At 33.6% G+C, this 17,141-nt stretch overlaps 1 protein-coding gene across 1 annotated transcript; it reads left to right on the forward strand.

Moving 5' to 3' along the window:
* The first annotated feature begins 503 nt into the window (after window positions 1–503).
* Window positions 504–14,000, forward strand: LOC124364165. The gene is made up of 2 exons (XM_046819435.1): window positions 504–821; window positions 13,685–14,000. The coding sequence occupies exons 1-2, from the start codon at window positions 639–641 to the stop codon at window positions 13,895–13,897; spliced, it is 396 nt and encodes a 131-aa protein (XP_046675391.1). The 5' UTR covers window positions 504–638; the 3' UTR covers window positions 13,898–14,000.
* The last annotated feature ends 3,141 nt before the right edge of the window (window positions 14,001–17,141 follow it).

Raw genomic sequence — 17,141 nt, forward strand, 5'->3', positions numbered from 1 at the left:
GCATTGCGTGGAAAGAGATTCCAGGATAACGAGAACATCAAGAAGTTTGTGGAAAATTGGCTCAAACGCCAAGATAAAGAGTTCTTTGCAGCTGGTATAAAAAAGCTTGTGGTCTGTTGGAACAAGTGCATAAATGTTCGAGGGATTTTGTTGAGCATTATAGTTTTCTATCTAGATCTGTTTGTCTCTTTAATAATGAATGACTCTCTTAGTTCCAGAACTCACCACCAGGGAGAGGCGCCAAATACAACTGATGTTTGATGTATATCATTGTATATAATAAAATCGTTGGTTTCTTAAAAAAGAAATACTTCTAAAACTATAGAAAAATTTTTTTTTTCCGTGTAGATATTGACACAAAATATTTTGAAGTCAGGAGTACAGTCTTTGTACGGTGTAAGGCCCAATCAATACAATCTTTTGCCTATGATAGCATGGAACAAGTATTATTATTTTCTTTTTACTCTATGGAATATACCTAGTCTGGCTGATAGTGGCAAGTCTCAACCTCAACAGTTGCAACACTGCTTCTTCTCTGATGGATTGTGTATCACAACAAAGTGATTATTGCGTACATTTTGAAAATGCAGTTTCTTTTAGAATAGTTATATTTACAGGATTTATAAGCAATATTTAAGATGGAAGTGAAGAAGCATAACAGCAAAAGAAAGTGTAAACAAACAGATAAACATTATAATGACATGTGTAGGTTATGTATGGCAAAGAATGCAAAAGTGCCAATTTTTCCTGAAAAGGATGAGTTAAAACTTGATAAAGAACCTCCACTTGTGTGTAAAATTATGTCAAGTGTTAACATTCAGGTAGGTCTGTGTTATGTATATTATTTAAGAACACATTGTAATCTCAGGCTAAAATGAAGATAGATTGGACAACTTGTGTAACATAGGGTCAGTAGGCATATAACAAGATTTGGATATTATGTATTTACTTTATTTTCTATCGCTTATTGCAATCATCAAAACTTTATATATTGATTAACAAAACTATCAATCAATATCTAAAATACTAAAAGGACCATAAACACTAATCAAACGATAAAATTTAGACCGGAGGTAGGACAAATTTCATTTAAATAGTAGTAAAGAAAACGTAACAACAACAAAAACCGAGAAAGACAGTATATAATCTTTTAGTGTTATTTTGTATATTTTTTAAAAGTTAACTATCTTCTTTTTATTTAAAAGAAGTTACTTATAGAACAAATTGGTTTAGAATATAAAAATATGTGTACAGTTGGTGCAGATGATGGGTAGGGTACGATAAGCAGACGGTTTTTTATATCGAAATTGGCAAACGATATCACTTAATCATAACCATCGATATAATCAATCGATACTGATTACTTATTTTGAACAATTAACTTAAATAATCTATATCAACAGCTGTAAACTCTTTCAAATAATACTCATAATATAATATTTCAATTTTAACTTATATACGTAACATTTGATTATTAAAAATGGAAGTCAGTTTTAGAAAACCACACGACGTTGCTTTGAAAGATGATAAGACATGTTTTTCGTGACTTCAACATGTTGGACTCGTACCGAAAAACCCATTAAGTGAAATTTGGGTAATTATCATATTAACGGCCGGGGCGGAAAAATACGAGTTTTGCGTTATAAACTTATTGGAATCGTCATATAGAACAAAAAAGTATAAGGTTTGATGGGGTGGAAATGAGAAATAACGAAGTTCTAGAAAATGAAAAATGAAATAACTTTTCAGTAATATCTCCTTGTTCTACATCCACGTCTAGCGTCACGTGACCTTTTGTGGCCAATGATTGAACCTCGTGATGACATCATCGGTTGCGCCGCCATCTTTGCAAACGTAAATGAAAAATAATACAGAAATGAGCAGAATTTTGATCAAAATTAATAATGTTTTTCTTAATTTCGAGAAAAAAATTAATTACGAGTGCCTCCGGCCATCAGCGCGGGGGCAGCACCTTTGGTGCTCAAATAAAAGATGCTTTGGTGATGTCAATAAAAGAAAAACATCCCTCGAGATAGTACCTATCAGTAAAATATAAAATTCTAGAGGGGCTGATCAAAAATATAAATTGAAATGTAATGCAAAGGCAATTATGTATAGTTAAAAAACTAAATAAATCATGAAAAACTCAAATATATAGATGGATATTAACAGAGAACACTTACCATTAGTGTGTTGGCGGATATAGCTAAACAGCAGCAACAAAAAAGTGGTCTATCACAACGAAACGACAAAGTCTCCCGGTTTAAAAACACCACTCGACGAACACATACACTCATTTTAAAAAATTCCATGTTCAATTAAAAAAGAGATAATTTCGTTTCGGTTAAAACGTAAACTCTTTACGTGCCCTACGAAACACTCCGACACACAAAATTCACTAGGGTTGGTTGAACTAGTGGATGGTTGATTCATCATTGTAAACGCGCTCACTCAATCCGACCTACTGAACACGGTATCTTGTGTAGAACTGACCCATGCCCCAGAGAACTCAGATAACAGGTACGTTATCAGGCTGCTATCAGTCCCGGCCGCAGATAATATTCAAGTAAACAGATTATCCAGAAACAGCACACAAACTGAACATTAAAACATTAGGAACTTAACCACTTATCAATATACCCCCTAAAATCATGTTATTTGTCATTTGCACCCCCTAGTACTATATATATTTTTTGTTCAGGAGGGTGAGCAGAATACGTTGGTAACGTCAAATTCGTGATTTGCCGCCCCGGCGTTTAATCTTACTGGTACGGAAATTTGTGGTAAAACTGTGACTGTGAGAGGAGCAAATATGGTCGTCTTCTGTTTTCCTAATTTTGGTTATAATAATTTGTTTGATCATTGTAAATATTATATTTATATTTTAATTTAAAACATATGATTGTTATTGTGGACTATAGATACTTTGATATCGATTGATAGTCTAGGATTTGAAATGCGAATATTAGGTATCGATGATTACATTCTTTGATATAAAAAAAAATGGATCCGCTTATCGTATCCTACCCCAGATGATTTAGTTATTGTTTAAATTAATTGCTTTTGGTCGATTACATCGATGGGTATAATAATTAAATACCATTTGATAGTTTTGATATAATAAACCGTGTCTGCTTATTGTACTCTGGGAAATCGGGATTTCTGGGTGGGGGGAATAACAAACTAAGGAGTGGTAGGAAAGAGGTGGTGGGGATAATCAGTATGAACACAGGCAAACAAAGTAGAAGAAATTTTAGACGTTCAAGTATTTTTGCAACAATTTCTACTTCTGTGTTTATTCCTCTGCTCCAGATTCTAAATTTTTGCAAAAGTTTCTACCAATGCGCATCTCGATATTAATTAGTTATTTTCAGTTATTTCGTGATTGGTCAAAAGTTCTGCGTTGTACATTTCAAAATAAAGACGTTGTGCTTTCAAGTCACCATTAGCCATTTTGTGTTGGCGTCTTTTCCAGTGGAGTGTTTTCGTGAGGGTAGAGTACAATAAGGGGACCTGGTTTTTATATCGATTAGTATAATCATCAATACGTAATATTCGTATATCGAATATGAGTCTGTCTATTATATAAACATTTCCATATTCATAATAAAAATCATATTTGAAATTAAAATTATATTAATCATACACATGTATATTAACCCTAGAACTGGCAATCGCCGCATATGCGGCTCATTTGGTCCCCCAGAATTGGCATCGCCGTATATGCGGTCCATTTGCGCTGTTTTGTTTTCATGACTCGTGAACGTGTAATTATTAACCCTATAAGTGGCAAGCGCCGTCTGAGACGTGATTCACGCCGCCGCGAAGTGGCAAGCGCCGTCACAGCCGTCGCTTCACATTTAAGGCTGTTGCTCCGCAACCATCCATTATTTTTAGGCCTAGTTTGAACTATCGTATTCTCCATGAAGTTTCCTATATATATCATATAGTATAGTGTGTATTCATGTTACTAATGTTTGCTGGCCTAAATGAATCCAACAGTTTTCGTTTGACCTGGCGGCAGACGAGAGAACAGCTGTCTACTCGTCTCTGTTTTGTTTGGCGACTTTGCGTACTGTTAATTATTGTTTATCGCGTTGTTTGTGTTACCGGTAAATGTTTAGGTTATTCGTTCGTCATGGAAAATGTAGGGGTACTTTGGGATTATACCGACCACACCAGTATGAGGAACACAAACATATAAATTTATAGAAAAAAACATTATAGAACGAAAAAGCAACTCTTCAATTACAAACTTACAACGATTATTAATTGTTAATGGGTTTCCTGTGACGCCCAGAATGCAGCAATATCAAGGATGAGTGAGTGTATTTGAGTGGATTTCCGCCTTCAGCCGCAACTGCCGACCGCCACGAATATTTTAGATTTAGGCAACTAGTCACGATCTTGTAAAAAACGAATGGTCCCCTCTTCGCTCCTGGGTAAATCCCAAATTCTCATAGTGTCACCCATCACTAATCTATTACACACACAGTAAAACACGAAAGTACAAGAATGCGGCGCACCAGCTGAACGGGCGGCGAGATTCTGTAATCACGTTATCTACTAGACCGCTCGACTTTGAGGATGGGGAGGGGTTTGCGATAAGACAATTCCTGTTTTATATTTATGAAATATACTGTGCTATGACAAACTAAGCCAATATTATAGGCCCTACACTACTGGGAGGAAAATACAAGCCCTAGTGACTAGTGACTCGGAGTAAAAAAAAATAACATAAAAACAGTTTGTACATTGATTTAGTTTTTCCCTTCTAACTTTTTTGTTCTTGTAAATCAAAAAAAGCCTAGGTAGTAATTTGTTTAGAATAAAATTGTGTATATTCTGTAAATATGACATTATTTTGTAGCTCCAGTAGTTTCAAAGTGACGGACAGTAGAACTTAAAAATTATTTTTTCTAAAAGAAAATCTTTACACACCTACAATGATATTCATCTGAAAATAAAAATAAGGAACCAAATATCATAACTATTCTTATTCTATAGTTCATAAGGAAAACAAAAATATATAATGTTGCTAGGTTATCACTTATACAATATTTTCTAAAAATAAGTTTAACGATCACGGCAATTTACCTGAAAACGGCCTGCCACTGAGACCACTAATGACCGCCACTTAAAGGGTTAACCAATCACGTTTTATCTCACACCAATGTAAAGCAGAAGAATCATTCTACATATTGATACCGGTTTTGTTAGTCTTTGCTTTTATTTTGCATTCTCTTTGTACATTGCAAAATGTTATTCTGCACAAGTCTATCGGTAGACAGCTGACGACAACAGCTGTAGCGCTTGTTATACAACGTTTGTTTCATCGTATTTGATCAGTCGTTGCCACATACTTTGTATTATGTTATGTTTGTTTTGTTTTATATTTCATTATTAAACTATTTAGTTAGATTCTGAATCATGACGATCAGATTAGTGGAATACCTTCAATTGTAACTGACGAACTTGAAGGTGAAAAAAAAATCGAGATTGCGGTCCGTGACGATCGCAGATTGACGTTAGATGAACTTTCTGCGATGTTTCCGCAAATCTCCAGATCCCTGATACACGAAAGTCACAGAAACTCTTGGACATCGGAAATTGTCTGTGAGGTGGGTCTCAAAACAGCTGACAGAACGGCACAAGTTAAATCGAGTGCAGAGCTACAAAGAGTTTTTGGAACGCTACGAACTTGAAGGCGATGATTTTCTCTACTCTATCTATTGTTACTGGAGACGAAACTTTGGTTACCCACTACACTATGAAACTAAGAGGCAGTCTAAACAGTTTTCACCTCATTATAAATTTCATCCGGAGCTTTTCCCTTCACAACAAGGTAGCAAATGACGGCGCGAATTTCCCACTTGGCGGGAGATACGATCGACATTTTTCGCGAGAAATGGTACTGCGTCAAGAATTTTCAACACACTAACCTCGAATTGGTTTCATTTTGAAGGGGAGGAGTCAAGCAACGCGGCAGTGTTGCCAACATGTCGAAAAAGTATTCCCTACAGCTGTGAGAGTACCAGTACACTTACTTTCTGGACGTGCCTCATAGAATAAAATACGGGTACAGATTTTTTTATAAACTACTATAAGTATAATTTTATGCATTTAAAGTGCAACAAACTATATATTTCCGAAATAAGCATAACATTTGGAGCAAAATTTATATCTCAGATTCCTTACTTGATACACAGGAACTTTGCTAGGCAACGGAATATTTTGGTAAAAAAGTAAAAAAACTTTTTTAAGTAAAACACACTTTTTTTGTTTTTTTTTTTCAATTTATCTAATTTCTTTAGGCATATTTAGATTCTGTAGTCTTTTCTGAAAACAATCATGTATAATATGTTACATTTGGAGTTAGTTAATTGGTAAAAAAAAAATACTTGTCTAAAAAACCCATTACATATCAATCTGAAATACTGTGGCATTTCAGGAACAACCATTGCCAGTTCTAGGGTTAATAATACACATAGTGACAGCCTCATAAATAATAAAAGAGCATAACGATCAAACAAGGAACTAAAACTGGAAATAGGAAAAAGTCTAAAGTCTTTCGTTATCAACTTTGTTTCACGGTCCTCCACGAACTTTCAACTGTCTGTTATTGTCTATAAAAGATACAGTAATACATTTATTATATGAAGAAGTATCTTTACAATTTAATTATCGTTCAAGATCAGTATCAGTTGGTTATACCAATAGTTAGAATTAAGTACAGTAATATCGTTTATCAATATCGATATAAAAACTGGGTCCGCTTATCATACTCTATCCTTTGTGGTTTACTGAAAACAACAGAATTACCTTCGACGAGTGATTTAGTTATTGAACTAAATCACTGGTGATCACTTAAGTTGTTCGACAACAGTTCAATGAACAATTCGCTAATTGTTTAATTTTTTGTGAGACAGAGTTTTTAACTGATCTTCATTGTGTCATAGATGTGGCAGTCATTGTCTTCTAGCTGAGGATACATTGTTATTTAATTGTTTTATTCAATATATTGTAAGTTGCTATTATTTTTATTTCTGTAATATTTTATTCATTTATTATTTTAATTATGTTTGAAATTTTATTTTATTACTTTAATTCTTGTGTTGGGTGGTTGCTTTTATAACATCAGATTATGATTAACGAATCTTTTGACATGTGCCACCAAAGCCTGCACTCCTGGCTAGGGGCATTTCGGTGTAGTCTTTCTCACATCTGAGCTCGAATTTTACTTGTTATCCCCCCACCCTACCCAGAAACCCTGATTCCCCCTGGTCCCCTAGATTGTTGGACTATTCCAGATATAACCTAAAAGTTCAAACATATTAGAACATATTAGTATTTCTGTTATTATTTAGACTTTCTTCCCTTTTGTACTAATAGTAGCTATACATTTATTTTCTTATTTTAAGTTGAAATTTTGGCCAATGGTGTTAGTGTCTAAAATTGCAGACAAAAAACATGTAAGGTGATTCAGATTTAGATTTTATTCACTGTTAAATAATATCTCGTATTACAATAGGTTTCGTCATTGGTGTGACTCAACTGAAGGTAACATTTTACTTAAAATTACAAGCATTTAGGAAAATTGTGATTGCAAAAAAGCTATTCATTTGATTTTCAGGATTTTTAGAATATAAGATTACATTTGATTGTATAAACAAAAAATTCTCCACGTTTTATCAAATAAAATATTTGAAGTAAATTTTGTTTTATACATATTTTTTAGATTTTTTGCAGTTATATCATGATAAAGGCTATGAAATTCTCAATAAAATTCATGTATAATATATGACTCTACAATAAAAACATAGTGTTAAATTTATAAACAAAATGCTGCACAATACATACATTTTATAAATTGTATTTCATTTGTCTGAGTTTCCAAATTACTTAGTAGTCTGATTGTGTAGTTTCCACAATATATTAAATAAAACATCAAGGTAACACAAATCAATATGAATAGTAAATGTAGAAACAAATAACTTACTTAGTCCTACATTTCTTTTGTAAAAATTAAAAAAATATGAGCGTCTTTGTAAAAACCAAATAACCCTATTTTCACTAAAAACTCACGTTTTTTACTTGGACACAACTCAAATCATTACATTACTTTTAACACAAATAAGGTAAAACACTGTATAACTAACTATTTTAGTTCGTATTAACTCAAATGCTTGGTTACCAGCACATAAATAACAATGTGCCTGGTAACCCCGTCCGCTACGAGATATGACTGTAAAACAAAATTATCGCATAGCTACTTTGGTATTATACGGAGCCCAAGTTTTCCTTATCGGGGTCCAAAATTAACTTCATTATAATATGTTCCTAGTACTTTCCTTGTTTCATAATGAATAAAAAAATACTTAATGAGTATTAACTTCCTTTCACAAAATTGCCTCAAAATAGGCGTAGATGAGTGACCCTTCAAGAAGGCCGAGACCCACGAATCACCCATCACTTTCAAATAATTAATTGTTGTTCTTTTTGTTTTCATTGATTGTCATAATGACTTGTACATTTAAAAATAGGTTAAATAAAGTCTGTTTTCTAATAATATAATTTATTTTGGTCCCAGATAAGGAAAACTGGTATGAAAATAGTGGCCTCCAAATAATACCAAAAAAACATATTTAAAAAAAAAATAACTTTTGTAAATATTCTGTTATGCAATTGCTTAGCAATAAGTTTTAAATCAAAACTGTAAATGTATAACTTATTCCAAAGTTTTTGGTAATCCCAAAAATATACTTAAAACTTTTACCTTAAAACTTATTTGTTTCATGGCTTTATATGAAGAAGCGTGTCTCAGTTACTGTTTTTCCAAAATAGTTTGTTGATCTCTAAAGAAATAATATTTTTCATGGGTAAACATAATCTTTCTGTATTTACTTATGTACAACAAATACAGTTTCATCTTTTACTCAGAGTCACTGGATTCCACCCTGCGTTTTCAGTTTCCCTGTTGATCTGTTCAGACCGTGTTCGACTTGGTAGGACTTAAGGTGAACTCCACAATTACATCCAGGGAAAAAAAGTTGGTTTACTTTTTTCGATTTTTTACACTCACATACGGCACACATACGACAGTTTGTGGTGGGGAGTTTCGTGAGTTTATGAGTAGGGCCAAGAAAATCACCAGGTGGAACAACTTCTCTGTCTGACACACACAATTGTGAGAGAACACTTACTAGAAAATCACATGTGCTACATGGTCTGTCAGAATTAACTTCATCGCCAGAAATAGGATGATTTAAAACAAGCTCTCTCACCCATAATGAACAACTAAAATTATAAACTAAGAAAACTGAACCATAGTAATAAAAGCACTAAAACATTATAAAATACATCTTTTCCCAGGTACTATTGGATTCATAACTCCAAACACAAAACCCGGCACTCGTTTACAGTTTTACAATAATACAATAATAATAACAGGACACAACAACATGGCTGACGTGTATTACGTTCACGTCAGATGTCTGTTCATAACGATCTTCGATATTATACGATAATCAAAGTAATATCAATAAATCAGTACTATAGTTAATACTCTGCAAGAATATATCAAATAAAAACCATTTATATGACCTTATTATGCCTAAAATGTCAATAACTGTACATGTCTACTTTGGCGACGAATATTCGTTTCATGCCAGCTATAGGGTTAAAAAAGTTGACTTTCATTTCCAGTAATGCCTCTCTGGAGGTGCAGGTCATGGCAGCACCTGGGTACTTTGGCATTATCCGGAGAACAATTTTTGGAATATACCAAATATAATATTTGTAATATATTTTGGGAACCTAAATAAGTACATTAAAGGAAAAAAAACAGGCTTTATTTTACTTGAAAATTATATGTCATTATGGCGAACGGTTCTTGTTCTCTGCCTTCCAAAAGGAAGCGGTCAGTGCACTAGAATCAGAATCATCTTTATTTACAGTCATTGAGATTACAAATAGTGTCTTTTACAATAATGTGAGTTTTGAGTCTTCAAGCAGTTTTAGATGAGAGTTTCACTGTAGAATTCTTCGAATTTGTAAAATGGTCGGTCCATGAGCCATGCTTTTAGTGCCGATCTCAGCGAGTTCCCTCTCTTGGTGTGCATTTCTTGAGGCAATGAATTGTGAATTTTTCTGCCGATGTAGGATGGTTTAGTTTCAAATAGTGTTAGGTGGTGTGCTGGCAGGATGTAAAGCTCGCCGTTTCTGGTGTTGTGATGGTGAGTGTCCTTGTTCCTTGGCAGATCTTTTCCATCTACGTACATCACTACCTCTTGGATGTAGAGTGAGACAACAGTCATGATTTTCTGTGCTCTGAATGCATCTCTGCAGCTATCCAGGTGGTGTAGGCCGGCAAGGGCCCTAATACATTTCTTTTGGAGTGTCAGGATTCTTTTTAGGTTGAGTTTTGATGTACCACCCCATACAGAAAGACCATATCTTACGTGTGATTCAAATAGAGAAAAATAAGCTGTTTTAGCTGTTTCTAAGTTGCTAAGAGATATTATTTGTTTTATCATGTATAGGCTAGTATTTAGTCTTTTACTCAGATTGTCTATGTATGGGGTCCAAGAGATGTTTTCATCTATAGTCAAGCCTAAGAACTTAACATGTGTCTCCAAGCGTACATCTGGGATGATCTGAACTTCGGTCGCTCTTCTTCCAAATGCTATCTGGCTGGTTTTAGTCGGGTTTGCGACCAGATCATTCCCATTGCAATATTGGTATGCCATGTTGAGGGCAACGTAGGATGATACTGCCAGGTCGTCTGCGGTTTGTCCTTTAAGTAGCAGGGTTGTATCATCCATGTACATGAGAGGTAGGCAAAATTCTCCCACATAGTGAGGCAAGTCATTTACAAACAAGATGAAGAGTGCTGGTCCTAGAACCGATCCTTGAGGCACGCCTCTTTGAACTGGAAGAGGCGTTGATCTTATTTCTTCTGTGATTCCTCTGTGTGTATGTTTCAGTTCAACGAGTTGTTGTTGTCCCTCTAAGTAGCTTTTAAACCAATTTTTTGCAGTGTGACTCACTCCCAGGTGTCCTAATTTATTCATGATGTGACTGAGGCAGTCGAAGGCCTTACTCAAGTCAAGTAGTATAGCGGTTATTAGTTTTCCTGCTTCTGAGTTGTCTACTACGGTTTCAATTAGCTTTATTATGGCTGTGGTGGTTGATTTTCCTGTAGAGAAGCCATGCTGGTTGTCGGTAAGCAGGTTGTTTCTAGCACAGTGGTCTAGAAGTCTCTTTAGGACAATTTTTTCACACACTTTTGAAAATATTGAGATAAGGGAAATGATAAGGGATATAAGGATATAAGGGAGATAAGGGATATTACCATTTCCTGCACTAAAGGCCAGAGGTGTAATAGTGCCAACCCATTTATTTCTAGTTCTGAGGATTTTTATGATTTTGGAGCTTTCTGTACTCTTATTTATATATATATATATAATTACACATTATTCAGCAGTTCATCACGTTGTAATGGTATATAAATCCTTGTTCACCCATATGTGTACTATAATAAGTGACAACAAGGAACAATACAAACTGATGGATGATCCGTTGATTGTCAGTTGGCCAGCACTGTAATCTTCAGAATATCTGTTGATCGCTGGGTTGAGGATAAAAGTTGTTGAGAAATTTGAGTTACAGAAATACAACTTCCTGTATCTCTCAGGTCTCATATGAGGACTAAAAATTATAATTGAAGAAATAATGCACACTTTTACAATAAAACATTTGCTAACTTGCACATTTTTTGTTGAGTCAATACAACAATTAATTGTATAAATTTTCTGAAATTTTTTCAACTTACAATTTTTTGATTAAATGATTAATAACTTAGTTAAAAAAAATCCTAATGACAACTCAGGTCTATCGGAATAGATACACTCCTACAAATCATTTTGGATATCAATTGCAGAACTAGTTGACGATATTGTGTCCTTACATGTACTGATCTTAAATTTAAAATTATTCGTGAGAAAAAACTCATTCGCTCTAAACCAAGAGGAACTGTCCACAATTGCCTTCTGACTTGTCGGGTTCTATGTTTGGTTATTATTCTGATAGTATTCCTGGCAACCTTACATTTATTTCTCCTATTATCAATATATTTCATGTCTGCAAACAATTTGGAATTTTCAATTGTTTTTTTTTTATATTGACTTTTCAAACAGATTTGCTATAGTGCTTCACTATTATTTCAACACTTAATTAAGCTTTTATTTAAAAAAATGTTCTTAGTTATTATCGTTATTTCCACTGGCATACTTCATAGTTAGGGATGAAAAAATGCTCACCTATATTATACTCTGTAGTAGTTAAATAAACTATCAGATTATCCTAATCATTTAAGGCCAACTTTCTGACAAATTGTATTGATAATGGAAGACAAATAAGCGACAAAACACTTAAAATCTAGCTTTTGACTATGCATACCCTTATTTCTATTGTTAACTAATAATTAAGTTCACTTATATGAGAGCTTATCAGAAGGTAACAGATCAACTACAGACTAATCCCCTCATGGTCAGAAAATTAAAGTAGAAAAATTTAATAGAATTTCATAATTCACAGATAAATACATTAACCAGACAACTTTTCACAATCGGGAAATCTCTTACTGGTGTTTTATATGTTGTTACATCTCAGTTTATATTTTAATTACTACCCACAACTATGTTATAACAACCCCTTAGAGAAATAAATAATATTTTTTACTGAATTTGAAACTGATGGAATTTAAAGGCATAGATTTATAACAATGTGCATCTCACAAATTCCAAACCCCTCATGGCTGCTACTGGCCTATGAAATCATAAAACCTACTATTGTATGTTTAGAAGCGGTAACCACAGTTGTGTTGAAGTGCCAGTAGGATTTGAGTGGATTTATTAACCCTAGCATTCGGTATAGAAGTGATAACAATTTTGGATTTGGATCAAGATTGCCTCATCCTCAAGGCAATTTTTGGTGATCAGAATTTACATTTTGTCACCTTTTGAAGTCACTGTAGTATGAGAGGCATCCTCAGTGTGTAGCGCCATCTTCAGTCAGCAGATGTAGAAGGCCGAAATAATTGAAGAAGTTAATAAATTGTGCAAGTAATGTTTCGACGCAGTTTGAACCGGAGGACTTTGATGATAGTTGACACTACTAGTTGTGCGTACTTAGTGTGCAAGTGCAAGTGCTATTACTGCAAAAAACACTACATTTTGAGGACCAGAATTTATTGCCTTCTTCAGATTAAAAAAAAAACTTTATATAAGTAAGGGTAAACAAATCTTGTCAGTTAAACTTAACAACAGAACAAGTTGTAGTAAAAATAGTCGAACTTATGTATGTGGAAGTTCAGATCAGTCAGGAGAAGCATATACTATACCAGTGTACTATACAAGCGTACTGAACAACACATGCTCCACATTCAAGAGACGGTGAGAGGAGATTGCAGGGACATTCCAGCCATTGAAACATAGTTTAATACTTTAGTAACATATAGTATTGCAAACAATTCCTGTTATCTATTGTTAATAACAAATGAACTTTAAACAAAGAATTAATTGTTTTGATGGATCTTACATATCAGTACATTTTTTACCACCAATCCAGTAATATATTGTATTTTTAACGTTTGATACTATTATAGTTTTTTATTATGTTTCAGATGAGGAAAGACGATGGTTTGCCCTCCCATATCTGCTGTGACTGTGCTTCAAAAGTACAATCTACTTATGATTTTCTTCGTCTGTGTGAAATGTCAGATTCTTTCTTACGACAGTTCTTGGACTTTGGACTTGACATATCATGGGTTTTTCGGTATAGTGAGCTTCTTCGAGTGATTGATCGCAATGAGGAGTATTCATCTGATGAACAATAATTTTGTACTTTTTAAACACATAAGAACTTGGTTTAATATTCATAAAACTTATAAATATTGTAAATAATATTGTGAATAAATAAATTGTGTATGTACATTTCCACTTTGGATATTTTATTCCATCTTCCTTGTAATCTATACAGATTACTGTACATAGTAGTAGGTCAATCTGTTGGTTCTTTGTGCCTATTTAGAAATGTCTTACTTTATTTACCATACATAGTAACTTAAAGGTTGAAATATTGTGATGGTACAGTTGCATTGTGATAGTATAATGTAATTGAAAAGATAATAGATAGAGACCACCACACTCATTGTTGGATTTTTATAAAATTATTTATGTAACAATTTTGTAAATAACTCAGAAAACACTTTGATAAGGTTTAGGATTTTGTAAAGCCAATTAATAAAAATTTTAAAATTACAAAAATGATATTCTTTGCCTAAATATGAACATTTGGTTAGCAAGTTTATAGCAGTTTGATTGAAGTTTTACCATTTATAACTTATTAACCCTTAGAGCACAGATACTTGAGCAGTATAGCTGGATGACACACTTCGCACTCAATGTAGTCTGCTTATAGTACACAAAACGTCAAATGGTATAAACATTATTTGCAAAGTACAATTTTCCACATTTAAATGCAGGTAATTGAAACCTTGGAGACAGACCCAATTGATTAACTGTCTGATAGTTTAATGGGTAATGATGTCATATTTCAACCATCTTAACGTAAGATCATGTTTAATGGCACATCTCACAAGTAATGAAGTTACTTTAAAAAGTTAAAATAATTACATTTGTAATTTTAAAATAATTGTTTCAGTATGTCACAACTATTATGGTGTAATAAGGAGCACAGTTAATAAGCAGTAGAGCTAAATTTTAATTCCTTACATTTCATTACAATATTTTTGGCAAGGCAAACATGCAGGTGCCAGTTGCTCAATCTAATTAAGCACTAATTGATTGTATAACTCAGTAGTAAACATTGTAATAACTAACTCTACATAAACCTTTCAACAATAAGATTTACAAAACCAGTGAGTTTGGATTGTTTATATATGTAATCATTTGAGCTAACCTATACAATTTTCTCCTTTTCACAGATAAAAATCAATATAAAATGCATATAGGATAATACAAATTTTTGTTTGTCCTGAAATATGATCTCTGGTATGGCAGTCAAAATATCTTGGTTTTGATAAGCATAAATAATTTATCTAGAACTGTGAATGACTGGTATTGACCACTGACGGCAAACTGCTCAATTGATAGAAGATACCAGGGAAATTGGTAATGGAGTGATGGCAAACATCAACTCTAACAATTCAAAACATTTTAATTGAACAAGATTATTTAGTTGGAAAACGAGTTTCCATTTTGTATATTGTATGTAAAAAAAATACAACAGACAAGTCCACTATATTTTAAAATGAAGGGTAGCAATATGTGGACAAAAATATAATCAATTTCTTATGCTTAAAAATCGTGGTTTCCCTTTCTGATGATGGTGGTTATTGGGATTATTGCTTGTATTTGATCTATCAGGACTGAAGCAAAGTCCATCTACTGGGTGGATGTGTCCTGGTGTCATTCTAAAACGAACTCGGGACAATGTTTTATGAACAAAAACAGACTTTGTTGTTTGTTTCCATACTTTGGCCAATTCCAACTAATTGTTCTAAGTGAAGCAATTTATTGTTTCCAACGAAATGGACACCAAGTGAAGGAAACTGTGAGAACAAAATGTATAAGTTGTCATGTAAGTTAATAAGATATATATATATATATATATATATAATTCAGAATAGAATTATGTGAAGAGCATGTCAGTGTATGTAAGGCTTATGAGCCAGCTGTGGTAAAATGACCTAGAGTTTTTCCCTATAAAACAATGTTAAACTTCATTCACTTTTACACCCATATTTTTTATTGTAGCATATGAAAGAGTTCCATTTTAAAGATAAAACTAATTTGTATCCAAATGCTATTTAGTTTTTTTAGTGTATACTTCGTGAGTGTTAATTATATCTTTAAAATTATAGATCTCCATTCTACAACTAAAAATAAGGGCATAAAACTGCACGAAGTTAAAAATTATTCTTACTACAGCAGGCATTTAATCTCTACTCTTATAATAAGATTGAAGAAGCAAGCCTCCATTATCATTGTATGTCTATATTGTTAGAGGAACTATGGCAGACTCCAGACTGTCATGTAGACTTATTTACTATTTTTTGTTGAGACCTCTCAAATATTTACCCTCCAAACAGTCCCCATACCACAATAGTAGGGGATCCCAAGCGGGGATTTTTCGCGTTACTAGAGCGTGTCAGAAACTATATGGGGAGAAATGTCGTACCCTGTAATGTACCCCTAGCACATATGAACCTTTAATATAGGGGTCTGCGTTGAGGGCAGACCGTCAGACTAGTAAAAAAAATCGATCCTCAGAAAAACTCATGCGCATCAGATAAATACAAGGTGAGTTAAGTACATGTAGAACAGTGTACATTTCAATAATCTGACTATTTAAGCGTGGTATAAGGAAATAGGCAAGTCACAAAGGTGTAAAAAAAATACGTTACCTCGAAATACTCAAGCGCGATTGAACTTTTATTTTGAAGGAAATCTTTTAAGGATTACGGAAAAAATATAATCTTGGGGACGATTTTCATGGGGTGAGGTAGCTAAAACCATAAATAAAGGGTGGAGCGTACAGCCACTGAGAACTGTATATTTCCCACTCCACGCCTCTCTTTTCTTCTCACTCTTTCTCTGTCTTTCACTCTCTCGCACCATCCCCACACTACCATCTGCCACCATAATGCCATCTCAGCTGATCACAATAACAGTGTGTTTTTGAAGAAGTACAACGTTTTTATTTGTTTGTTTGATTGTTTAATGCAATATTTTTTATATACATTACAATAATGAGTGATATAAGTGTGAAATGTGTATTTTGTGGAAAAAAAAACGCGTGAAAAAAAAAAACAATTTTTTCAAATGGTCAGATGAACAATATTCTTCCACATTATTGTCAGATTATCATTTAGAACGGTCAGGACATCGAATTGAACTGCCTGTATAAATATCTGACGCGTTCGAGTATTTCAAGACCGCATTTTTTTTACATTTTCACAAATCTGTCATGACCTTCGATCACGTCCAAATCGTCAGTCATTTAAATAGGATACTTTTTTGAGTTTACTTAACATTCCCTCTGAATATCTGACACAC

This window comes from Homalodisca vitripennis, chromosome 1 (genome assembly GCF_021130785.1).
Source record: "Homalodisca vitripennis isolate AUS2020 chromosome 1, UT_GWSS_2.1, whole genome shotgun sequence".
In the NCBI taxonomy this organism is placed as follows: Eukaryota; Metazoa; Arthropoda; class Insecta; order Hemiptera; family Cicadellidae; genus Homalodisca; species Homalodisca vitripennis.